This window comes from Prunus persica, chromosome G2, assembly GCF_000346465.2.
Source record: "Prunus persica cultivar Lovell chromosome G2, Prunus_persica_NCBIv2, whole genome shotgun sequence".
NCBI classification, from domain to species: domain Eukaryota; kingdom Viridiplantae; phylum Streptophyta; class Magnoliopsida; order Rosales; family Rosaceae; genus Prunus; species Prunus persica.
In genome coordinates, this window is record NC_034010.1 from 30,277,425 (window position 1) to 30,302,282 (window position 24,858).

Consider the following 24,858-nt stretch of genomic DNA (forward strand, 5'->3'; position numbering starts at 1 on the left):
TTCATATTTTTTAATATTAAAAAAAATAAAAATAAAAACAAAATAAGATAATAGGTCATATTTTTATGGAACATAACTACCCTGTTATTTTTTCTTAATTCTAAAAATAAAAATAAAAAAGAAAAAGAAAACCAATTGGCACATGCGTGAGCATGTGTCAAGGGGCTAGTAAAGAATAAGGCAGAGAATGGTAAAATATTTAAAATACCAGAAAATGCTCTTGGTTAATGCAAACATTAAGAATTGAAATTATTAATTAAATAAGGATAATATAGTAAATTCACACTTTTCATATTTAAAAAAATTAAAATGAAAAGAAAAATCAGATAATGTATTTTATTTTTATAGAACACAACTATCCATTATCTTTTTTAATTTTAAAATAAATTTTTTTTAAAATAAAGCCATTTTACAGGTACGGAAGCGCGTACTGAAAGGCTAGTGAAGAGAATAGAAGAAAAGCCAACTGCGGCGTAGTCCCTTCTTCTTTACTTGTTAACTTTACAATTTACAAATATTGAAAAAAAAAGAATAAAGAAAAAGAAAATCCGAAACTCCCATTCGGAGGAAGAAAGACGGTGGCTGTCCCTCACATAACACAAATTCCTAATGCCTTGTATGCTCTTTGCTGTTGTAAGCCCCAAATCGCAATTCCGTCTATCTTCTATCCTCGTCTTCCTCTATCTATCGACTATCGTCATCTGTCGGCAATAATCTATCTGACCGCTGCTAGTTGTCGTCCGATAAGTAAATGCATTCATGTATAACGTATACAATTAGGGTCAGATTGTACTCTTAGAAATCCGATTCGTATTTACTAGCTCTATTCGTATATTCCAATCCAATCCCTGAGTATTGATTGCAACTCAGAACAATCAGAATCATCTGATAATTTTTGGGTATGTTGATGGATCGTCTGGTGATGGGCTGGTAATGTTGCGGGATTGAGAAATGAAGGATGGGATTGGAATCGGTTGGTGGGGTCTTGGGCTTAATTGGAGCATCCAAAAGGTCCGTCCAATTGCTGATTCAACATCCTTAGCACAGTAATAGACTAAAAGTGTGTTTGTTGTTGCTGTTGTTGTATTGTGTATATGTATATGATATCATCACCATCGCCATCATCATCATCATCATCATCTTCATATTGATCAATGGAGGCACTGGGCATGGGCGATTTCTGGGTCGGCGCTTGATTTTCAATTTTGGACAATGGATGAGCTCAGCCCTAGTCCTCAGTCCAAAGACTCGGCTGCCTCTTTGTGGCGTCCCAGCCAGCTCGTCTTTGGTCCCTATTCCACGCAGACGCAGAGTGAAGCTCCCAACAGCAAGTCCCAAACTTTGCGTGTCGTTGTCACAAAACCCGTAAGTATTTTTTCCCCTCTTCCTTGCAATTTTTTAAGTGGTGCCATGAGTCGTTCACTTCATTTCTTGCTCTTTGCTATAGAATTATTCATCTTCGGAAGCTTTTGCATCCTGCAAACTCCCTTTCATACACATACATACACATACATACACGTACAATTATATATTTACAAATTGAGCTTCCATTCTTATGGGTGAAGAATTAGCCTGCTAGACAACCGTGTTTTTTTAATTTTGTTTTGGGTGGAGTGGGTGTACTGGGGAAGTTTAGGAGGTGCTCTGATTCTAATAATGCCTTTCCTGGAAATGTGAGGATAGTGCGTTGCCTATCATACCAAAAAGAAAAAGTAGAATGCAAAAATACAAGTGAAATAAAAAGAGAAAATAGGAAACAAACTCGCAGGGAGGAAAAGGGGTAATAATGTAGTTGAGAAGCTCAAAGGCTAATCCTATGCAGAGGTTTGGAAAATTGGCAGGTATAGCAGAGATGCCATTTTAAATGCTATGCTGCTTTGTTTAAGGTGTTGTATATGGTAGGAGAGGAATTGATGAACTTTTGTGTACCTCCCATGTCCTATTCTAGTCCTGTAGTATTTTTGCTTTTAATTATGTGATGGGATACAACTACCTATGTTTCCTCTAACTTGTTATAATTGCTGAAAGGAAGTCTCAGATGCTGACTTGTAACACAATTGTTGACGCTTAAATCAGTTATCTTATGTACTGAGTACATTCCTCCCTTCACATTCTTGGTCCTATATCACTCTGTTAAATTAGATTCTGTCTATCATAAAGAAAAGAAAAAGGTATTCTCACTCTCCTTCCCCCAACTACAGAAATCGTTGGTCTTATCACTCTGTCTCTCCTTTACCCCAGCTGCAGAAATCTTTAGAAGGTTCTTTGTTTGTTATACTCTTTGAGTAGGTAATAAAATAAAAAGTAGGTTGGCAAATGTATTGCACAAGTTTTGTACTCACCTTTTAATAGTATACCATTGCTACGAATAGCTGTGAATTCCGTATCTCTTTTGAGACACGGACCTTCATTTTTGGCCTTGGGTTTGATACTAATGCTGTAAATGGATCAGATTGGTTGGGTGAATTTATCGAAGTAAAAAGTTTCAAGGCTGGCATGATTCTTCAACAAATTTATTTTCATTTGATAGGACTGAAAAAGTGCCAACTCTGATCTTTCACTTGATTATAACTTTTGATAAAATTGCTGAAGATTCTTGAACTATATTTAACTTTGGGTTTATATGTACCTTCCCCCAACTAGAATTGTTAATGTTATTCAGTCATATGTATCAAATAATTGCTATTTAAGGGGGAAAATTACATATTGAATTCTTTACAGAATCATGTAGGTATTCTGCTGCAGTGGTGCATTCTTTGCAAGAACCGTTTAGAATCGACTGACCATCTTTTCTTACAGTGCCCGGTGACTTTGAACCTATGGTTTTGCTTGTTTAGGGAGTTCAGAGTCAGTTGAGTCGTGCCCAAGGACTAGCAGTCTTTCTTGTCCGATATGCACAGAATCCCCGGGAACGGGAAGAAAGCCAATGTTTTATGGGTTTGTAGTGTATTGGCTGTTCTTTGGGTGGTTTGGTTAGAACGAAACAGATTAATTTTTGAGGACCGAGCAGGTTGCGAAACAGAGGAATTATGGCAGAAAGTTAGACTATGTTCTTCACTATGGACCTTGACTTCTTCAGTCTTTAGAGATATCTCCTTTAGGGTTATTTGGCTGGATTGGAAAGCAGCCATTTCCTAGCTATAGGTTGTGTGCGCGCTACTGGGGTTCTTTTGCTAGTAGCTTAGGGTTTTGTTCAGTCTAGTTGCTCTTTCTTTGTGGCCACGTTGGCCATCTCTGTATTTTATTGTCTATTGCAATAAAATTTGTTTCCTTTTCAAAAAAATGTAGGTATTCTGCTGTTATACTTAAACAAGGATAGCCTCTGAGTTCTGTTTATTCCTGAGGATTGGTACCTTCAATGGGAATTCTTTTTCAGTGGCCACATTGTTTTGATATAATCTCGTACAGCAAGTTTTGATGTATTATGTCATTGTATCTCATTCTCTGTACATGGGTATATATGTCTCAACTTGAAATTATTTGAAGAATATTTTTGTGCTGACACAGAACATTGTATTATGCAGTTTGTGGCTAGGCTAACCAAAGACATAGTTGAAACGTACCATATATGCAATCCACAGTTTAAGTATTCAGAAGAATTGAATCCAAAGAGATACTTGACCAGCCCATCAATTGGAGTACTCAACGATGGCTATGATAATGTTAACTCAGATCTTATTCTGACTGTAAACTTTGTCTTGGTCAATCTAGACACGCAGCGAAGGTGTGTTCTTATCTGTGTTTTTTCTTTTCATGCTGTGTTGACTGACTTTAAAGGAACCTGTTCCTCGTTTTTGCTTCACTGCTTTGTGTTTCAAGGTAATTTTTTTTTTCAAATTTAATCCCTTATTTGATCTTGTTTTTTGGTTTTCCAAAATGGTATCAGAGCGACTTGTCTATATAGATTATAGCATCTTGTGTGCTTCACTTCTTTTCTTTGTAATTCAGTTTAATGCTATGTTTCATAGTCCATGTGCTATTTCGTGCTGCTTAATATACATTGTTGAGTCCATTTCCTTTTCGACCAATCTTATGTTGCAATAAGTTATCTAACGCGCTTAGCATGGTAGTATTTCAAATTTCATCAAGCCTTTGTGCTTGTAAATTCATCAAGTTTGTTCTTGTGATGTCTCACAGTTAAAAGTTAACAAAAATGGGAACATGTCGTTAATTATAAAAGAATGGCAGAGATAGCAAATGTATTTACAAATTTATGTTATAATCTGTACTTCCCATGGTGGCCCAACATCAGACTAACTTAGACCTTTTTAGTTAGTATTTAATTTTTAGGGCTTTTCCCCTTGCTCTTTTCAGATACGTTGTCAAAGATGTTCTTGGCCATGGGACATTTGGCCAGGTTGCTAAATGCTGGGTTCCAGAGACTAACAGCTTTGTAGCTGTGAAAATCATAAAAAATCAACCAGCATACTATCAACAAGCCTTGGTTGAAGTATCCATTTTGACAACGGTAATGCTATTCTCTTTTTTCAGTCGGTCCCTCATGTTCACTTCCTTACTGTTTGCTTTACTTTTTCTTTGCAGTTAAATAAGAAGTACGATCCTGAGGATAAGCATCACATAGTTCGTATTTATGATCACTTTGTATATCATCGTCATTTGTGCATTTGCTTTGAACTGCTGGATACGAATCTGTAAGTCACTGACACTACCTATTTAGTTGTGAGTTGAACTCAATGTAACTTGATGCACCATTTAACCCCTTAATTATTGAAATTGTTGTTTTAGTTTTTCCCCGCACATCGTTTTGACATTTTGCAGTTATTCAGGTATGAGCTTATCAAGATAAATCATTTCAGGGGACTATCCCTGACCATTGTCCAATTGTTTTCTAAACAAGTATGATAGTTCTTGCTTGTATTTGATTTTGAACATTTTGTCTCATTGACGTTACTATATCTTAACCCTTATTTTCTCTCTTTTCCCTTTTTGGTAATATTTGCTTTAAAATAGATTCTACATGGATTGGCTCTGTTAAAAGATGCTGGGATAATTCACTGTGATCTGAAGCCAGAAAACATTCTTTTGTGCACAAGGTGAGTTACTTTTAATGATAAATTTGGGACTATTTTTGTTATAGATCTGTTTCATTTTAATCTTTGCATATTTTCCCTTGATGCAACAGTGTTAAGCCAGCAGAAATTAAAATTATTGACTTTGGATCAGCATGTATGGAAGATCGAACTGTTTACTCCTACATTCAGGTTTGCATTACTGCATACTCCCCAGGCTTATCGAAGTCTTATCTTTCATAGAAGGGTCTCTTAGATGCTACTTTTCATTTGTTCTGCAGAGTCGTTACTACAGATCTCCGGAAGTTCTTCTTGGATACCAGTATCCTTGAAAATGAATTGACACTTTGTAATTAATTTACTAGTTATTCTGTCTCTTTGGTTTTGATCTTGATTGGGAAAAATCATAATCAAACCCATCAGCAACCTGGCTATGGGTTTCATCTAAGGTTGACCTTTTATTTTCTGTTATCAATTTTTATTTATTTATTTTTCTAAAGGTAATGTCAATGCAAGCCTGATAAGATCACATTAGTAGGCTAACAGTGTTGTTACTGCAGTCCCAACTGAACATCTGGTCTGGTCTAAGTTGTTCCAGCTGGACCTTGGATTGCCGACTTCTGGAGTTGGCTTAAGCTTTGTGACCCTTGCGACTTTGGCCTCAAAAATCATCTGAGCTGCATTATTACTATCTTGCCTTTATATTCTTTATTTGTTTGGCAGGCTGCAACTTTCCTAAGAATGTCTAAACCTAGTGGTCCTGAAAATGTAGAGTGATGGTTGTATCTGTAGATAATATTCTAACTTCATATTTGATGGATTAGATGTTTAAACTTGGGTCCAGTTTTTATACTCATACTTTTTTATATCGGGATTTTTGTGGTACTTAACCCCTTTCCAGATATACCACTTCTATTGATATGTGGTCCTTTGGATGTATAGTTGCTGAATTGTTTCTGGGATTGCCATTATTCCCAGGAGCTTCAGAATTTGACCTCCTAAGGCGAATGATTGAAATACTTGGGTATGCCTTTTCCTTTCGTGTTAGTAATTTAAGGAAGGGACCTAATTTCATTTATTTATTAGGCAGGATTATAATATGCATGATATTTTACGTTTTCTTTGTTTACTTTTTTTATCATTATGATTCCCCTTGTTTTCATGAAATGCTGTTTAATTAAGGGCTTATTTAGCTTTTGCAGTGGTTTTAAAAATATCCAATGAAAAATTCTGATTCTTTCCTATGAAATTAGTTCTATTGAGTATTGAATCAAGATTTCACCTGAAAGCTTTATCTCTATGCCTAATATTAATAATGCTCTTTGTTCTCCTCTTCTTTCTTTGTTATTCATCTTATCTCAACCTTGACCTCTGACTGGAGTTTCCGTAGTTAATATTTTCTTGCCATATGAGTCCCAATCAAATAAGATTTCTCCTATTTACTATTTGAAATCCTAACCCCCATGGTTTTCCCTAAATTTTAGACCAATAGATAATTTTTAGATTACAGTTTGTACTTTATGTCCAATTTTAGCCTCCAATTCATTATTGGCTGGGATTTCGTCTGGAGAAGAGACCATTTAATGACTTGGGATATTGTTTAGAAACCAAAAGAGAAAGGGGGTTAGCTATGGGAAATTATTAAAAAGGAATAATGCATAGCACAGTTATTGGTTATCATTTTCTCAAAATTGATATTTTGTATGGTTGTCATATTGTAGAGGACAACCCCCTGATTGTGTACTTAAGGAGGCAAAAAACACGAGCAAGTTCTTTAAGTGCATTCGGAGTGTGCACAATGTGGAGAATGGGGAACTTTCTGCAAGTGGAAAAAGTGCTTATCAAGCACTAACAGAAGAAGAATATGAAGCTGTAAGTTTCTATAGTATAGAATTTTTTTGGAAAATGAAACTTTTGGTTAGGAGAAAAGGATCCTATAGAGAGCTAGAGAAATGAGAAACAAATGATGAACATTACACATGTATTGGTTCAATTCATCTATGAGTCTAACTCATATTTCTTTTCAAATTTCTCTGAATTTACAATGGTGGAACCATTCTAAGATTTTAGTAATTCTTGACCCCCCCTTTTTCTTTTGTTTCATAAATTATCATAATATAAATTTTGTTTTTTAAAATATTCTGAATTTTAATATTTTCTTTTTAGTTCTTATGCTCACTGGTTTCTGTTCAGAGAGAGTTGAAAAGACCATCAATCGGGAAAGAGTATTTTAATCGTATGAACCTCGAAGAAATTGTTACAAACTATCCGTATAGAAAGAACTTACCTAAGGAAGACGTGGTTAAAGGTTTGCTTTATGCTTTTGAATATTCAAAGCTGATGACACTGAAGCAGTTCTACTTAATGCTTAACTGCTTTCTCTTATTGAAGTTAGTAATGCTGTTGCATGATATCAAATATGTGCAGAAAGTCAAATACGTCTAGCTTTGGTTGATTTTTTGAAGGGACTTGTTGAGTTTGATCCTGCAAAACGCTGGTCGCCTTTTCAGGTTGCTAATTGTCATCTCTGCTACTTTATTTCTGATACACTGTAAATAATTACACGCAAATGGATTTTGAGTTGGACTTGTACCTGCAGGCTTCAAAACACCCTTTTGTTACAGGGGAACCTTTTACACGCCCTTATAAACCTCCCTTGGAGACCCCTCGCATGGTAAGTGGGCCCATTTATGAACTATGTAAATCTTTTCAAGCCACACTCAGATATCAAATTTAATTGTGCTTGGTTTCTTCTTAATTGATACATCGATTAATGTGATAGGTTTTGGCATAATCTGATATTGCTTTAGTTCGTGAGTGAATGTAATTGTATATATATATATATATGCTTGTTAATGAAATATGCAGGTAGTGATGAAAAGTTGATTTGAAATTGGTTTTATATTCTAGCTGTAGTTTAACATCTGTAAATATGCTTTTGAGTCTCATACTGAATGAGTGAGGATCACCTCATCCTACATCCTGAGTTTCAGCCATACTTATGAAATTTGTACCGGGACTAGGTTGCTTATTGCAGTAGTTAGTTATTGGCTGCGTTAGAAATTCTGCAGGATATAATACTAACCTGCTTTTCTTTATCTCTCTTCTTCTTTGTCTTTGACCTCCTTGTCCTCTTATTTTCCCTTAGCCTGTTGCTCAAAACATAAGGGTGGATCATCACCCTGGTGGGGGCCATTGGTTTGCTGCTGGTCTCTCTCCTAATGTAAGCTTGCCGCTCCTAAAAATGTCGTTGCTTTTATTTTTAGCTTGTCTATAATAATCATCTCAGCTATAACTGTACTTTGATTCTTCAGATTCCAGGCAGAAATAGAGTCTCCATGCATAGCAGCCCACATTTTCAGGTGGTGCCATATGCACATGCTAATAGCTATGGCAGTGTAGGAAGCCATGGTAGTTATAATGATGGTACTGGACTAGGAAGCAGCTATGGAAGTTATGGAGATACTAGTAATGTGTTCGCTTATTATTCTCCGGTTGGCCCATCTGGGATGAACATGCATGCACAAGGCAATGTGCCGATGCTCGGAAGTAGCCCGGATGCAAGACGGAGGATTATTCAATATTCACATGGAAATGGACTTGGTATGAGTCCTTCGGCAGGAAGTTTTGCTCCTCTGCCACTAGGCACTAGTCCTTCACAATTTACTCCACCAAGCTCCTACAGTCAAGTTTCTGCCGGCTCGCCAGGACATTATGGTCCCACTTCTCCAGCAAGAGGCAGTTGTCATGGTTCACCTTTAGGAAAGATGGCTGCAGTTAGCCAGTTTAATAGACGAAAAAGCTGGGGATATCCTGGAGGTTCTCAAACTCAAGAGAGTTCATCTTCACACTGGCAAGGGCAAGCAACTGACGGCACCAGTTCTAACCAAGCTGAGGGGAACTCTCAAATACTAGGTAGTTCACCATCACATCTGCATTTAAACGCTAATGCTGGAAGCTGGAAGCAGCAGCGAGGAGGCAGTGGTATTTCTCCTGGTTACTTAGCCATTCAGAGCATGCCAGCTTCCTTCACAGTTGGTTCAAATATGCAATTCCCAAATACCACGGGAGTGGCTCATGAAAAGCCCGAGGCTAGCCTGTCATTGCCTGATCCTGGGGATTGGGATCCCAATTATAGGTAAGTGGGCAGTATATCTTCTAAGGGGTTTTAGTAGTAAGCCCCAAAAAGGAACACTATTTTAGCAATAAACCTCTAATGGTTTAATACTTATTTCTAAGCCCTCATCTTTTTCTATTTTAAGACTGGCCTTTCTGGGTAAAAGTTTTATTATAATCCCCATTTAGGGCCTAAGAATAAATATATATATTTTTTGGTAACTAAAAGTTTAAATATTGACAGTGTTTTTACTAAGTTTCCCATGTTTTAGTCGCTACAAAGATATGATTCCTATGAGTGTGCTGCATGCTTTTCTTTCATTAATAGTTGTTTGTTGTCAAAATTTAGGTATCAAGCGTACAGAGAACTCTATTTGTGAGCCTCAATAAGAGTAGGACCCTATATGATGATGGTTTTATGACTCAGCATGACCCAATTTTAGCCTTTCGCTGACCCCTTTCTGAGTTTGTAAAGGCGCTAGACCAGATAACTCAAAGACGTAGGGCCAACTGTTAGTTCCATGAAGCTTACTGCATGGTTGGGGAATGACCATAGCTTGGGTTCTCTTCATTGTATGTAATTCATTGTGACCTATAAGATCTCCTACCATATAATTAAGCCAGTCATGGTAATCTTTGACTTTTTCAACAACATGCATCTTAATCAAGAATGATATAGTACAAAGTTATTGCATTGTTTCCATGGTTAAGCAAACCTTATATTGGTTTATCCATAGATAATTTTGACCATAATGGGAGTGTCTACTACGTAGCAAGAATGTCAAAGTTGAATGCCAATTTCATTGCTAACCATTCGTTGGGCTTCCTCACTGGTTTTCATCTAGGCTCAACTCAAGCAGTTGGTTTACTTGTTGAATTCTTGTATCAACCTCGTATTTCTTCTGAATTTAATGTGCATTCTTCTTTCTTCTGTCTTTCCATTCTCATTCCAGTGATGAACTTCTTCTACAAGAAGATGGTTCAGATGTAAGCTGCTTTACTACTGAGTTCAGCCAAGGCATGCATCTTAATTCTGCAGAAAAATTGGTTGGGGCGGGAAGATTTAATCGTGTGTCAAATACAAGCGCAGGCCTATCCTTTCAAAGGTAAGTTGTATCTTCTATCTATCAAGTTTATTCACTTAGTTAGTCTGAAATTACGTGAGCAAGTTTATGTATACAAGTATTTACCACATGACTGATGCAGTCTGTAGAGTCTGCAATAACACTAACTCATGTGGATTGATCTGCAATGAAATAATTACTTGCCTTGTTTTCCTCAGCTGAAAATTATATGTATACAAGTATATTGCAAATAACTGATGTAGTATTCGGTATTCTTTTAAAATGTGGGGATGGATCTGCAACAATATATTCAAATGTTTCCTCCTGCAAAATGCTTTACTGTGCTATTTGCTATTAATGGAGGTTTCTAATGATGAACAAGTTTCCTAATGAGAAGAGGCAGAATGTTACAATTGACACATTTCCGTACTTGTCTTTTGGAATAGAGTTCTTTCTCCTATTCTTATTTCTTTGGTCCCTCTGCATATTGATTACAATTGTCTACCATCTCTTCAGACAAAATGGGCCCATTCAATCGTATTCACATGCAGAGGTGGGTAGCCCTCCTTCAACTAATGAACCACTTGCTGGATACGCACGCTTGCCAAAACCTTCTCATTTTCCACATATATCACAAAATTCTCCAAGCCGGTTGGGACAGCAATATCAGCGGTCCAGTCAAGGAAGACCCACCAATTCTCGTGGTGGTGATTGGAATCATATGAAGGTGCAGGCTCCTCCTCCCAATTTTAATTCTGGTGGCCCACTTTCTCCGGGAAATAGCTCATTCAGCAACGGCATGTCATGGGGTACTTTCTGACTTCACATCATAAGCCATTCTACCCTCCATTTTCCTTTGTCTGCTATCATCCTAGTAAACAAAATCTGTCAAACTATATAATGTGTTTATGGGAGAAGGGGGATTGAATGGAGGGTTGGGGAGCTGAGAACATTTAAACTAATTGTGGCACTCTATTGTAGGGCGTAGAGCCAGTCATCCTGTCACTAGCATTCCACCTGCATCCCGAGGCAGAAAGGACTATGGAAGGATTGCCTAATGTTGGAATTAGTTTTTTACTGTGAACAATCAGATCCTGAGAGTTGGCAAGAACATTGTACAACTTGTACTCAATAGTTCACATGGGTAGTGGGCTCATGCTATGAAAATCCACATACAGATCATGCTCATTCATTGTGCTTGCACAATATAATTTGTGGTTAATGATTCTCTTGGTCTTGTTACATTTCATGCAATTAGTATTGCTTTCCTCAATGGCTTTAGTCTTCTCTTATGTTTATCAAATGCCAGAAATTTAATTTAGATATCGTGCTGATTCTGAAATGGATTTTTATGTGTTTGAAGGAATTTAACCTAGTTATTGAGATAAACTGCAGCAGCTGAAAAGAATTTCAAGAGTTCGTGTAAATTGATGAATGAAGTTCAGAATTTACCATGGGTTGTTGGGGTGTAAATTTGATCTCTCTCTCTCTCTCTCTCTCTCTCTCTCCCCCCCCTAAAAAAGAAAAGAAAAAGAAAGAGTCCAAGGTTAACTAGAGGTTTCTGTGAGACTAGCTCGCTAAGTCCGCGTTGTAAGTAAGTTAAGCTGAAATTTGTTTTTAATTATATATATAGATATATAATATGAACAATGCTGAGGATTTGTTCAGTTTGAGCAAAGGAGATGTGTAAGAAGCTTAGAATTTAGTAATTCATGTTGTGCAAAATTGTGAAGAGAACAGTGTTGTAATGCAGTGGCATAATAGTGCTCACTTATGTATTTATTAAACTTTAAGTGGTTACTGGTTCATTTGTTGTTTGAATAATAGTAACTATTATTCATTTTTTTTCTTCATAAGAGTATTATTCCTTTGGTGGATACGTTTCTTTTCCTGTATTATCTGTTAAATGGTTCTGATATTCAGTTCTTATCAAATTGACCAAGATGCATTTGAATGTTTTTTTAACTTCGTATTACACCTGCTTCATAAGCTGGGCTCCAGCCAGGTCCCAATAATCTGGGAGGCTTGCTGCAGAACGACGACTGTAGCAAGACACCAATACTTCCTTTGCATCAATAAGATTTTATTCTTGTTTAGCATTTACCGCTTGTTATTCTCATCTTTGCATATGAAGATAAATACAATAATTTTTTAGTTTTTTTTTTCTCTGGTGTTGTTTAGTTGAATGACTGTTTATAACTTAAACTAGTTGTATTGTACGTAATAAGAGTAATGTGAGCTTTTCTTATTTTCGTCAGGCTTGCTTGGCTTGTATTCATATTCAGGTGTTGTAGTGCCCAGTGTTTTTGTGTTATGTTTTAAACCACGACTCGAAGTAGAAAGTTGAAATGGCGTATGTAACTGGAGTTATAAAATAAGTGAACTTTGTGGTGGTATTATTAGCAGTTCGAAATCTTACTAAACTTTATTCTAGATAGAAAAACATAAAATATATTATTTCATTTAAACTAATTGTCATAAGTGATCCTATGTACGACTTTGTAATCAGGAATCGAATCAACTACTTTTTTACCTTACTACCTTCCAAAAATACTCTTACCACTTTACAATAATTCCAAAACACCCCAAACCCTAGAAAAATAAAAACTCACACCAAGAAAAATGAAGAAAAAAGCAAAATTTAATAGCTGTTTATTAATCATTGTTGGAAAAAGCATAATTTTTCCCTTTTCAACTTGGTTGCTAGCCTCCATTTGTCTTGTTTACTTCTTATCACTGTGTCATATTTGTTTTTTTTCTTTTCTATTATATCCTACTTTTTTTTTCATCACTCGTCATATAGTATCATATATTATATATTAGTTGTAAAATAAAGTTTTGTCAATTTGCTTTTTTACAAGTTACAACAATTTGAATCAACTCCATTCATGTGCTGGTTCTATATGGTTAGTAAATAGCTTAATGTGAATAATTCTTATCATATAGATTCCTTACTTCCTCCATTCCTGTTAAGTAAACGACCTCAATAACTTAATGAGAATCATTCTTATCATACCGATTTATGTTTTAGCTTTAAATGATAACTGCCGCATCTAGTGAGTGGGTTTTGTATTTAAATGATAAGTTTCGTATCTAAACCCTAATAATAAATGGTGGTCTTTGTTGATGCCCAAAAAATTCACGGTTCGGCCCAAATATATTCCCGACTCAGTGCGATACCTTATCGAGAAGAAACCCAATTTGAGCACGCGAAAGTTCGTCATATGCCCTTGCACACATGTCATGCCAAGCAAATAAGCAACATGCCATGCTATAAACTTAAGTGGGCCCAAGCCACGCAAGATGTACGGAGCTTGCTTGAGCGGGTTGTGGTATGGATGGTAATAAATTGACATGAGGCCTATTGATGGGTCGAGAAATAGAAGTCCCGAGTTGCTTGGAAGCCTCGGAACTCAAGCCCATTTCTTAGGCCCAAACATGTGGGTGAACATAAAAGAGAAAAAATAGCCCATTACCTTAACCAAAGTAGCCCATTAACCCAACCAAAATAGCCCAACAATTGATGAAGTTAGCCCATTTACTTGATAAACCAACTTATTGTCCTAGAAGGCCCAAGCAACCCAAGAAAATATCTGCAAATCTCCAACACCAAGCTGAAAAATAAAAGCCACGATGAAAGCCAAAATATACATGTGTGTAAGCTGCTGGGAGGCTCTAGCACATGGGGGGAACAAGTTTCAAGCAAAAACATCCAAAAAACCAAGGGATACTTAAACAAAACACTATTCAAACTAGTGTACATACCCATTTCTTTCCCCCCATCAGATCTAGCTATAGAAGAGGGGAGAAAAGAAGGAAGAAAGATGGCTGAAAATAGGAGTTCTTCGCTGAGGCAGTTGCGGGAAGAGCATTCAGCTCCCAAAAATCCCTGATTTTGTGAGATTGGGCAGCGGGATTTTTTCCATTATAAGATAAGTCAAAAGAAGGGAGAAGAAATGAAGGGAAAAGCTTGGCCAAATTGAATAGAAACCATTAGGGTTTCTTGGAAAAGAATAGTTTCCAGCTCTTATAAAAAGAGGCATTTCATACCCATCATCTCAACACACATCTGGAGAGCAAGCTTTATCTCTCACCCCTGAAACCTCTGCAAGTTTGAGCCTCATCCTTCCATCTCTTCCTATTTTCCCTTTTGGTAAACTTTTCCAAAGCTTGACAGAGTTTTCGTCGAGCTGCCGGAAACTACCCAGCACACCCACTACTTCATCATTAACTAAAACAACCACATCCAGAGAGCAAGCTTCCACTCTTACCTGCAAAACCCAGCAAATTTGTGCTCTATTCATCCTTTTTCCCCCAAGAACACATAGCTTTCTCTTAAGTGCTAAACTCATGTCAATTTTGCTTCCATGACACAAGCCTCTCATGCCAAGCTAGAAAATCTATCTATAAGCTGCTGTTATTTTTATTAGTGAAGGTAACCAAGGTGTTTCCTAAAACATCTCTGTCATTTCGAAGCATTTTTGGGGCTTGATCTTCGAACTCAGACACATGGCATAATTCCATCAATTCGCTCCTTACGGCAGCCCAACCTATTTGTAGCTGCCGAAAGAAAAAAGCCCCTATAGTCTTTTAGCACTTTAGTTAATAAATAGTTTTATTTATTTATAAATGTTACAGTCATTATATTTAAGGAGTTGCCATTGGTATTATGAAAAGTCGTTGGAATGTAATTTCTCATTTATGTATTTGCAAAAAGAGGATTGGAGCATGATTATTTTTTTTCAAGGCTGCGATGCGAGCGCGTGAAATGTAAAGCATAGTTGGTTAACATAGTTAAGTGGTGACGTGTGGAGTGGCGGGTCCATCCATTTTTCACATATGCAGTTGTTATACTCCATGCTTTTGGCTCTTGGAACGTCAAATAATCATGGACATTACACAGGAACAAATTATGAACAAACAAAAAAAGAAAATCGAAATATCAAAAGTTGAAAAAAAAAAAATCAAGAAAGAGGAGGAGGAGAGAGAGAGAGAGAGAGAGCAGAAGAAGTTGTGTCTAGTCTACACATAAATCAAATGGCAGGTCGCTCACCACACAAAGCCGGACCCAATCTCTTACAACCAATAGCATCCCACCATCCCATATCTCTAAACCCACTCTTCCGCCCCCTGTTTTTTCTTTTTATTTCTATTTATTTCTGTCTTTAGCAATATATCGAATATATCGAATATCTCTATTTGTATTCAAACTTGAGAAAAAAAAAAGACCAAAAAAAAAAAAAAAAAAAACCATTCATTTCCATATCAGAGTTTCAGTTGTCAGCCTCCCCACTCCACCCACCTGTTATGCCGTTGTGCTAACTTTGGGTTCACCGTCATTCTCTTGTTTCGGTCAGCTCATAATACATATATAGAAACAACATTTCCTTCCCCTACCTGCGTCTACTGACTCATTCAATTCAGGTACGCTTATTTTCATTTCAAACTTTCTCATTTACTCAAATCCTTCCTTCCTATTCGAGTCGAGATGGTCTAAAATTGAACATTTCTCTCAAAGTTTTTTTTGGGTATGTTCTCTCTAAGTCTGTGTATATGTATGTCGAGACGTAAAAACACTGCAATCAAAATCAAAATCAAATCAAAAGCTGATTGATAGCATGAAAGTTTGAACTCCTCATGGCTTGCAATTTTAGTTTCTTTTCTTTTTCAAACGATAAGATTTGAAGCTAGGAAGACCTACCACTTTCCCACCCATCAATCCCAATGCCACTTGAATGAAATCGAGAGATTTCATGAAATGTTTTGATATTCTCTTCACCTTCATATGGCGCCTAGAAATTAGAATGGTGTCATGTTGTACCTACCAAACCAAGTACCAACAGCCAACACATAGTTACTATGGAATCTGGTTGAATTGGATACAGTGAGTTGGGGCAGAAAATAAAACCATTTCATGAAATCTTTTCCCCTTCATTTATGTTTTTTTGTTGTTGCTTCATTCTTTTGTTTCCGTTTTTCTACTTACTTGTGCTTTTCTATAACTAACCGCAAGTCTTACTAATTGATTTGTGGCAGATCCTAGAGCAACTCAACCAATCCACTTGCTTTGCTTGCGTTAGTGTAGTGAAGCATATCTATACCTATATCTATATCTATATCTATATCTGTATCTATATATATATTTATCATAAAACAAGAGAACATAAGTTTTGCTTGGGTTGATTTCTCAAGAAATTGTTATGGTAATTGTATAAACAAAAGAAGAAGCCATATGATGGCCACAGCTGCTGTTATTGGGCTTAGTACGGGGAAGAGGCTGTTGAATTCTTCCTTCTATTATTCAGATATCACAGAAAAGCTCTTTCATCTCAATGATCATCATGGGTTTTTACATTGCCATTTCTCTTCAACAAAGAATGTTGTCACTGCCAGAAAGCCTTCCAATTGCAGTTCCAGATTTCCATCTTCGAATCGACCTCAACAGTCCATTAGGGCTCTGAAAGAACATGTACAAACTGCCTCTGCTCCTTCATCAGCCACGCAGCAATGGTTTCAGGAGCTCAACGACTTGGAGGAGGAAAGCTCTGATCTTGAATATTCAGTGGAAGCACTTCTTTTGCTACAGAAGTCTATGCTGGAAAAACAATGGAATCTTTCTTTTGAGAAAAAAGTATTAAGGGATTCAACATCAAAAACAACTGACAAGAAGATACCAGTCACTTGTTCTGGGGTATCTGCTCGTCAAAGGAGGATGACTAGTACCAAGAGGAAAACTTTTAACAAAAGCACTTGCGTAATGCACCCTAGCACCAATAAGCCTTTGAGAGCCATTGTCAGTCCGGAGCTGCTTCAGAATCATGTAAAGGGTTATGTGAAGGGAGTTCTAAGTGAGGATTTGCTGACTCACACTGAGGTTGTACGCCTGTCAAAGAAAATTAAAGTTGGTCTTTCCGTAGAGGAGCATAAATCAAGGTTATAACTGTTTCCTTTCAATCATGTGAATCATAAGTACTAAAGTAAGTGGGTCAATATCCAGGAAAAGAATTTCAAAGTGATCATAGGATAAACGCTGAAGCATTGATTTATTCTTCAAAAACTAGATATACTCTAGGGAGTATGCTGCTTTTTTCATGAAGCAAATCCCTTTCAACTTGCTAAGTTATCAAACTTATCCACAAAAAGCAGGTAGTTTTTCTTTTACAAGGTGAGGAGTGTGGGTGTGTGTATTTCATTTTTCTGAAACTTTTAATTGATTAATCTTCTGAGTAAGTTCACCCTTACGGAGACTGGTTCCTCATGCAAAAAGAAAAAGAAAATTGTTGTTATGTGGTGTTTTTCTTTCTAATCCTAATCCTTGCATTCGGATCTCCAGACTGAAGGAGAGATTGGGATGTGAGCCCTCTGATGAACAACTTGCAACTTCCTTGAGGATTTCCCGTGCTCAATTACAGTCGAAGTTGATTGAATGTAAATTGGCAAGAGAGAAGCTGGCAATGAGCAATGTTCGTTTGGTCATGTCCATTGCTCAGAGATATGATAATATGGGCGCTGAAATGGCTGACCTTATCCAGGTTATTTTCTGTTATTTTACATCAACAATGAGGCCCCGATATTTATCCAACAAATGAACCAAACTACTGTAACTCGAACAGAACGTGATTGGAATCTCATAATCTCTCATGTAGGGTGGGTTAATCGGACTACTGCGTGGGATTGAGAAATTTGATTCTTCAAAGGGGTTCAAAATTTCTACATATGTTTACTGGTGGATACGTCAGGTAAGGTTAATGTTTTCCCTTGAAATGGTAACTATAGTGGGTAGCAATATATAGCAGATATCATCGTGCAAAACTGACTGATTGAAAAAACTAACCCTGGATACTTTTTCCTTATATTTCAGGGTGTTTCAAGAGCACTGGTTGAAAATTCCAGAACCTTAAGACTGCCTACACATTTGCATGAGAGGTTAGGTTTAATCAGAAATGCAAAAATTAGATTGGAAGAGAAAGGAATAACTCCATCAATTGATGTAAGTATTTTTGTTATTATAGCAAGCAATTGTTGATTACCATAAATTTCAATGTTTCTTCATTTTTAATTACCACAATATTGTTGATTATCACTCTGCTCTTGCCTGATATGTGCTTACACTTCATTATCAGAGGATCGCAGAAAGCCTGAACATGTCCAAAAAGAAAGTTAGGAATGCTACAGAGGTACTAAATGCTTGTGTTATTCTGTTTTATGCATTCCTATGTTGTTATCTCCACGCTCACCATGCAGTTTTATAATATGTAGGCAATCAGTAAGGTTTTCTCACTTGATAGGGACGCATTCCCCTCTTTAAATGGCCTTCCAGGAGAAACTCATCATAGTGTAAGTGTTGATTACATCACCTCAATTTTTGCAATTCCGGTTTAGTAAATTTTCATTCCCATGCATGCCAGTTTTCAGCCTCGTAATTGACCTTCTCCTTTATAAATCTTTTACAGTACATTGCAGATAATCGCCTTGAGAACATCCCATGGCATGGGGTGGATGCGTGGGCATTGAAGGTAAGAAGAGGAATACATGAAAAATGTAAAACAACATGCCAAAGTGTGACCATTGTAATCAAAAGGAGATAGTTCAAGCATATCACAAAAAAATCCCATTAAAGGTCCTTAACAAAAACCACATTGATTTGATCTTATAAAGTTCATTAAATTAGTGATACTTTTATCTTAAATGTTAATTTTCACCTTTTAGAGGGCAGAAGCTTTCAGTTTTCAATTAAAATGGGAGTTAAAAATAAAAATAAAAAGAGACTATTCATCCTTTTCTTTGGTTGGATTCCAGCACTGGCACTGGAGCTGGTATATGGCACTCATCCTTTTGTTTTCCTTCAGAATATGGGTAGTTGTAAACACACCGTTTAAAATGCACCCTTAAAAGAATTCTTATTGTGTTGACAGAGAGATCATATTTCGAGTTACGTGTGTGTGTGTGTGTGTGTTGGAAGATTGGGGAAATGGGCAGTTAATGTGTGTCTATGTGTGCATTACATTTACATCACATGTTTGTTTCTGAATTGTGAATTTTTAAAAGATTCTAAATTCTGTAGTCGTACTCCAAGAGTAGTGGAGAAAATTAACTGTGCCAGTGATATATATTTGCAGGAAGAAGTAAGCAAGCTCATAAATATGATGCTTGGGGAACGGGAGAAAGAGATCATACAGCTTTATTATGGTCTGGAAAATGAATGTCTTACTTGGGAAGACATTAGTAAACGGTGAGTCCAAACAAGAGCCTAAATTCAGATGTTAATATTTTGTAGTCAAAAGGGCAAAATGGAATGAAGCGCACATGATTGGAAACACCTATGGTCTCTGTTCTGTGTGCCATAAAATCAAAACAATCAGATAACCTCTAGCTCTCTCTTCAAACTACCCAAGTCTTAATGCTAGTCATGTTTGCAATCTCCACTTGCTTCTTGCATGCATCTAACTTTTCCATCCACTTGATTTGACTATGTTATTATGTCAATTCTTCAGTATAGGATTGTCCAGAGAAAGAGTTAGGCAAGTTGGACTTGTTGCTCTAGAGAAACTGAAACATGCTGCGAGGAAAAGAGAGATGGAGGCCATGCTACTGAAACATTAATTTGGTCTGTTGTATTTGAGACACCACAATGCATGTACATATATACACGAGAGGACGAGACAATTGTACCTTGAAGTTGTTTTCAGGTTTGAGATAGTATAGAAGGAAGTAGAGGGTCCATGACCTGACCCTAAACGTTCTGTAACAAGACCAGAAATCAATCACTAAGAGCTCATGAGTTGGAGCCCAGAATTTTTTGCATGAATTATCTTTGGAGAGAAACTATCTTAGGTGTTGGTCATGTTTTATTAGTTATGATGATAAGGATTTTCCCCGGCGCCTTGATCTACAGGCCTGCTCATTTCATATATACAAGCAAGCAATAATGTTTCATGATAAGTCTGACCTAGATAAGTTTTTGTAATTGACAAGTAAGTTCTATTCTCTCTTTCTCCTTCTCTGTGCATGCACTTACTTGGGAAGAGTCCGAGCCAAATTAGCTGCAACAGTTTTTTATATATTTTATTTTTAATAATATTTTATTTTTCTTTCCATTTTCTACCCAAAATGGTAGTAAACTCAGATAAAAGAAAGAGGGGTGCAAGGATGTATCTCAAATTTTGAATGATGCGTAAATGTCGAAAAAGCTTCACCTTCCACTTTCCAATTCATGTTCCTTTTCCTTTTCTAATTCCTAAACTTTTGGATCCAGGAAAGTTTTTCTCCTGCTTAAAACGTACGTTTTGCGTTAAATATCCAATATCCAATACACAGATGGACAACAATATCGTGTAGGAAGAGCAAAAGCAAGAAACAAATATCTATTTTCCACGTGTCGTATGGAGATACGCTCATCTGACACACCCCCAATCTCCACCTGCAAGTGTTGGGTTGCTCTTTTCTTTTCTGAGCTCAGTTCTTGAGTTGAGAGTGCAACCTCACCTCTCTCTCTCTCTCTCTCTCTCTCTCTCTCTCTCTCTCTCTCTCTCTCTTATCAAATCAAAGAAATCAATGGCCAAGTGTCTCGTGGTGCCCTATTCCTATTCCTCTACTGGAACTAGAAGTAGAACAAGAAGTAGCGGTAGCGCCAGCACTAGCAAGCCACCTGGACTGCAAGTACAATTGCAACATCATCATCTCAAATATTCCTTGATCCAACAAAACTCTCTATCAGACTCCGCCCAATGCTACTACAACACCCACACCTTGCTTCGCCGCCGAATTCTCTGCGCTCTCGACTCTGACGTCCCTCACCCTCTTCATCATCAGGTTCAGGTACTCTCTCTCTCCCCCCCCGCGGCTCCCCAATACACACAAACTACGCATTTCAGCAATGCATTCCTAATAGTAATCCATAACAATTGCACCTTGTTCACTTCTTTTCTGCCTATGCGTAAGCGTATTTATGTAAAACAATATAAACCGTTATTTTTTTCCAATTTCAAACTCCAATTAATTATTGCTATCGTTTTCTTAATTTATTCTCTCTTTTAAAGAAAGTCAACATATAATTTCAATTTCTTTCAGATTCCTATGCTCTTCCCAGTAACCAAACCTATACACAAACAATTTATGTAGTGATTTCCATTTAAAATTTCGTATGAGCCCTTAATTTGGGTTCAAAATGCTGATGTTTCAAAATTGTTTTTTGGAATCTCTGCAATGGATCGGTGAAATTCAAGAGCAATAAAAGTTTCGAGCAATGGGACTCCTGGACAGCAAAATTCTCTGGTGCATCAAATATCCCATTTCTGTTACTGCAAATGCCTCAGATCATACTCAATGCCCAAAATCTTCTGGCAGGAAATAAAGCTGCACTTTTGGCAGTCCCATGGCTGGTAGTACTTTGCACCGGCTTACTTGTTATAATATAGCAGCGCCTTTTTCTGATTTCTATTTTCTTGGCTATTATCTTAGATGCCCTTTACAAGCTGAAAACTTGTCCCAGTCAGACCAAAACAACAATAAGAGGAAGACAGAAACAAAATTTGTCTCAATAACAATATAACATATATCCCATTTAGCTAAGTTGACTAAGCTCTAACACTTATAAGCTCTATGTGCCTAAACGTGCAAGATTTGAACATACATATTTCTTTTCTTACACATCTCAGCAACCAAACAGCTCATAGGCTTTTAATTACCTAAGGGAGGGAATGTTGTAAATGCAGGGAATGTTTACTGGTTTGCTTGGAAACCTTTCACTGCTTTCATATTTTGCAAAGAAGAGAGAGAAGGAGGCGATTGTGGTGCAGACATTGGGCGTAGTTTCCTTATATGCGGTTTTTGCTCAACTTTCCATGGCAGAAGCGATGCCTCTACCTTACTTTGTGATCACCTCTGTGGTTGTGGCAACTGGTCTTGTTTTGAATTTCTTGAATTACTTTGGTCTGCTTAATGCTGGAATCTGGCGCTTCTGGGAAGATTTTATTACTGTTGGCGGGCTATCAGTTCTTCCCCAAGTGATTTTCTCTGCCCTCTCTCTCTCTCTCTCTCTCTCTCTCTCTCTCTCTTTTTTGATTTTCTTGTTAATAATTTTGTTACAGATTATGTGGTCTACGTTTGTTCCGTATATACCCAACAGTATCTTGCCTGGAGTATTTGCTTTTCTTGTTGCTCTGGTGGCTGTTATTATGGTAAGTTTGGCCCCATGTTGAGTTATATTTTGACTTTTGGTCCTTTTTTTTTTTTTTTGAGGTCCTTTCCTATTGAAAGGGGCGATAGCATATTAAACTCACACACACAACACGGATGCTAGGACTCGAACCCAGGACCTTGCCCGAGGGAGTAAATACTCCAAACCACTACACTAGTGGGTCCTTTGCGACTTTTGGTCCTTTGATGTATTAAGATATAATTCCTCAGAAATTGTGTGATCAACATGTTGATAGTGTGTGTTACACATAAAATGTGCATGAACTTCCTTGTTTCTGAGATTAAATAAGACACTCATTTGAAGTGATCTCTCATATGCCTTATATGTAAATGCATTTCCTAGTTTCATCAGGTGGAGTAGATCTGTTAATGGCCTCTTTTGTTTCTGGTGGTTTCTAGGTCTAAATACAATCTGTTAAAATCAAGACTAGACTAGAAAACGCAGGGATGCAATCATTGTATGTATGCCAAAAAGAACCAGAAGTTGTTTTGAGATCTCCTTATTCGCTGTCTGTTAGTAATACGGATCACAGTCCTTTGATCATGGAATTAAATATCTTTTTTGTTTTATATAATGATTGTATGACAACTATATGAAAATAATTAATCACAGACCTTTACCACTTAAATCATTGTAGGATATAATCAATTGACTTTTGCTTACGGTGTAAGATTGCCTTTTGAGAGGACGCATTAAATGGGTAGGCCTTAAAAATGCTTATTTTGTTTACTCTTAAGTCAAAGAATCTTATTCTGTTACTTGAATCGTGGCATAGTCAATTGATTAAAGGGGACCTGCTTTGAAGTTAACCTCGTCTTTAACATGAGTGATGCGTGTTTTTTTATCATCTGAAATGAGAAAAACTTTTAACTCTTTTTCCTTTTAATTTCTCAACTTTCTTTGCAAAGCTAAGATAGAAATACAGGAGGACACTCTATCGTGCATCTTTTTAGAATCTGCTTATATTTGCAGGCGCGATTGGGGAAACTCTCTGCAAAAGGCATCAAATTTGTTGGAGCTATATCTGGATGGACAGCTACACTTCTTTTCATGTGGATGCCAATTTCGCAAATGGTACTGTTTTAGAATTTCTAGTGTAAATTTTTGTATACATCTGACACCAATTGGTGCTTTCTGTTCAGTGGACAAATTTCCTAAATCCTGACAACATCAAAGGTTTATCAGCTTTCTCGATGTTGCTTGCAATGATTGGAAATGGACTTATGATCCCACGTGCCCTTTTTATTCGTGATTTTATGTGGTAATTATCTTTTTCAATGTACTTCTTAAACTGCTCTAGTGGTTGATCTATCTGTTGATTTAATAATGCGTTTATATTACTGAGTTTAAGTAAGAATAACGGTAAACAATGACTGCAGGTTCACTGGTTCTACCTGGGCTTCTTTGTTTTATGGATATGGGAATATCGTGTGCTTGTATTGGTAATTGTTCCTGATTTATGGTTATTCATAGTTTCTAATGTTCTTTTGGTAGAAAGTTTGATCTCTACTAAGAAACGGTATCTTATTTGTAATTCCAGGTTCAACAGTATCAGCAAGGAATTTTTCTTAGCAGCAACAGCTGGTTTGATTTTGTGGATAGGTTGTTTCTTTTTCCAGTATTATCAATTCTTACATCATCCCCCTCTGAAAAACGATAGTATCAGCAAAGAAAATAATCAGATCTAATATGAACATTTTCTCACTTTATGCTTAGGCCGATTAAGCATTCGGCATAACGAGCTCTGATATTTTTCTCCTTACAGGAATGACTCTATGGAGAGATGCTGATGTCTATGGATACAACTCACCTTTCACATCTTTGAAAGAGTTAGTTTCTGGGTCCTAAATTCAAAAGTCTGAGGTGATACTGCCAAAATGCCCAAAAGATCTTAAAGCGATCTGGTATGGCAATATCAAGGCATGAGATATAACAAATCTTCTCCACTGCAATGTCAATGCTTGATTCTTGTTGCGGTCATTGCAGCTGGGCAATTGTTAAGGATAGCTGCTTGGAAATTTATTCCTCACAGTGGCATGAATAATGCGTCTGGTAGAATGTCTGATGATAATGTGTAGTCTAATTCCAATTAATAATGTAAGTAAAACTCCATGGCCTATCTTTACAGTGGCCTGCTTGGTAATGTACGAGAATGCAACTCCAGCAACCTCACATATATGCAATCACACCGTTTTCTGCCTGGTTTGCAGCCCCCCTTTCTTTTGGGCAGCACAATTGTGTCGATTATAAATCAGGCTGAACTTTAACCAACACAGTTATTTAGAAATTTCCAATTAAGTTTCTTTGGGTAGAAATTCTTACATAGTGCTGCATCTCCTAGGAGTAATTTTTCGATGTGACATACCGTCATATTTGTATTACAATAGACCAAACTCATGCAGTTGTTAGGTCTAATTCCGATGGGCAGAGGAGAGGTTGGTGCCCCTAG

At 37.0% G+C, this 24,858-nt stretch overlaps 3 protein-coding genes across 4 annotated transcripts; all 3 read left to right on the forward strand.

Moving 5' to 3' along the window:
• Nucleotides 500-12,089, forward strand: LOC18786910 (dual specificity protein kinase YAK1). 2 transcript variants are annotated; one of them, XM_020556706.1, is made up of 18 exons: nt 500-1,365; nt 3,525-3,724; nt 4,315-4,468; nt 4,543-4,652; nt 4,788-4,857; nt 4,972-5,054; nt 5,144-5,222; nt 5,312-5,352; nt 5,932-6,054; nt 6,752-6,902; nt 7,224-7,338; nt 7,458-7,540; nt 7,630-7,704; nt 8,179-8,253; nt 8,345-9,168; nt 10,100-10,252; nt 10,727-11,019; nt 11,574-12,089. In XM_020556706.1, the coding sequence occupies exons 1-18, from the start codon at nt 1,213-1,215 to the stop codon at nt 11,579-11,581; spliced, it is 2,790 nt and encodes a 929-aa protein (XP_020412295.1). In that variant the 5' UTR covers nt 500-1,212; the 3' UTR covers nt 11,582-12,089. The 2 variants fall into 2 exon arrangements, with proteins under 2 accessions (XP_020412295.1, XP_020412294.1); XM_020556705.1 differs by having other exon boundaries at nt 503-1,365; nt 11,192-12,002.
• Nucleotides 15,049-20,145, forward strand: LOC18786813 (RNA polymerase sigma factor sigA). The gene is made up of 10 exons (XM_007218961.2): nt 15,049-15,634; nt 16,247-17,143; nt 17,544-17,742; nt 17,857-17,949; nt 18,072-18,200; nt 18,334-18,387; nt 18,470-18,547; nt 18,664-18,726; nt 19,330-19,442; nt 19,705-20,145. The coding sequence occupies exons 2-10, from the start codon at nt 16,443-16,445 to the stop codon at nt 19,811-19,813; spliced, it is 1,539 nt and encodes a 512-aa protein (XP_007219023.1). The 5' UTR covers nt 15,049-15,634; nt 16,247-16,442; the 3' UTR covers nt 19,814-20,145.
• Nucleotides 20,661-24,621, forward strand: LOC18785573 (maltose excess protein 1, chloroplastic). The gene is made up of 9 exons (XM_007218029.2): nt 20,661-21,028; nt 21,436-21,591; nt 21,925-22,215; nt 22,300-22,389; nt 23,382-23,483; nt 23,552-23,670; nt 23,789-23,851; nt 23,950-24,011; nt 24,175-24,621. The coding sequence occupies exons 1-9, from the start codon at nt 20,765-20,767 to the stop codon at nt 24,255-24,257; spliced, it is 1,230 nt and encodes a 409-aa protein (XP_007218091.1). The 5' UTR covers nt 20,661-20,764; the 3' UTR covers nt 24,258-24,621.

Excerpts from the sequence above, each read along its gene's own strand:
- LOC18786910 (XM_020556705.1), top strand. The coding sequence starts at position 1,213 with ATGGATGAGCTCAGCCCTAGTCCTCAGTCCAAAGACTCGGCTGCCTCT. Across the intron at positions 7,705-8,178 it reads CCTTGGAGACCCCTCGCATG|CCTGTTGCTCAAAACATAAG; the intron begins GTAAGTGGGCCC and ends ATTTTCCCTTAG. Across the intron at positions 10,253-10,726 it reads GCAGGCCTATCCTTTCAAAG|ACAAAATGGGCCCATTCAAT; the intron begins GTAAGTTGTATC and ends CCATCTCTTCAG.
- LOC18786813 (XM_007218961.2), top strand. The coding sequence starts at position 16,443 with ATGATGGCCACAGCTGCTGTTATTGGGCTTAGTACGGGGAAGAGGCTG. Across the intron at positions 18,388-18,469 it reads AAGTTAGGAATGCTACAGAG|GCAATCAGTAAGGTTTTCTC; the intron begins GTACTAAATGCT and ends TATAATATGTAG. Across the intron at positions 18,548-18,663 it reads CAGGAGAAACTCATCATAGT|TACATTGCAGATAATCGCCT; the intron begins GTAAGTGTTGAT and ends AATCTTTTACAG.
- LOC18785573 (XM_007218029.2), top strand. The coding sequence starts at position 20,765 with ATGGCCAAGTGTCTCGTGGTGCCCTATTCCTATTCCTCTACTGGAACT. Across the intron at positions 21,592-21,924 it reads TTTTGGCAGTCCCATGGCTG|GGAATGTTTACTGGTTTGCT; the intron begins GTAGTACTTTGC and ends TTGTAAATGCAG. Across the intron at positions 23,671-23,788 it reads TTTATTCGTGATTTTATGTG|GTTCACTGGTTCTACCTGGG; the intron begins GTAATTATCTTT and ends CAATGACTGCAG.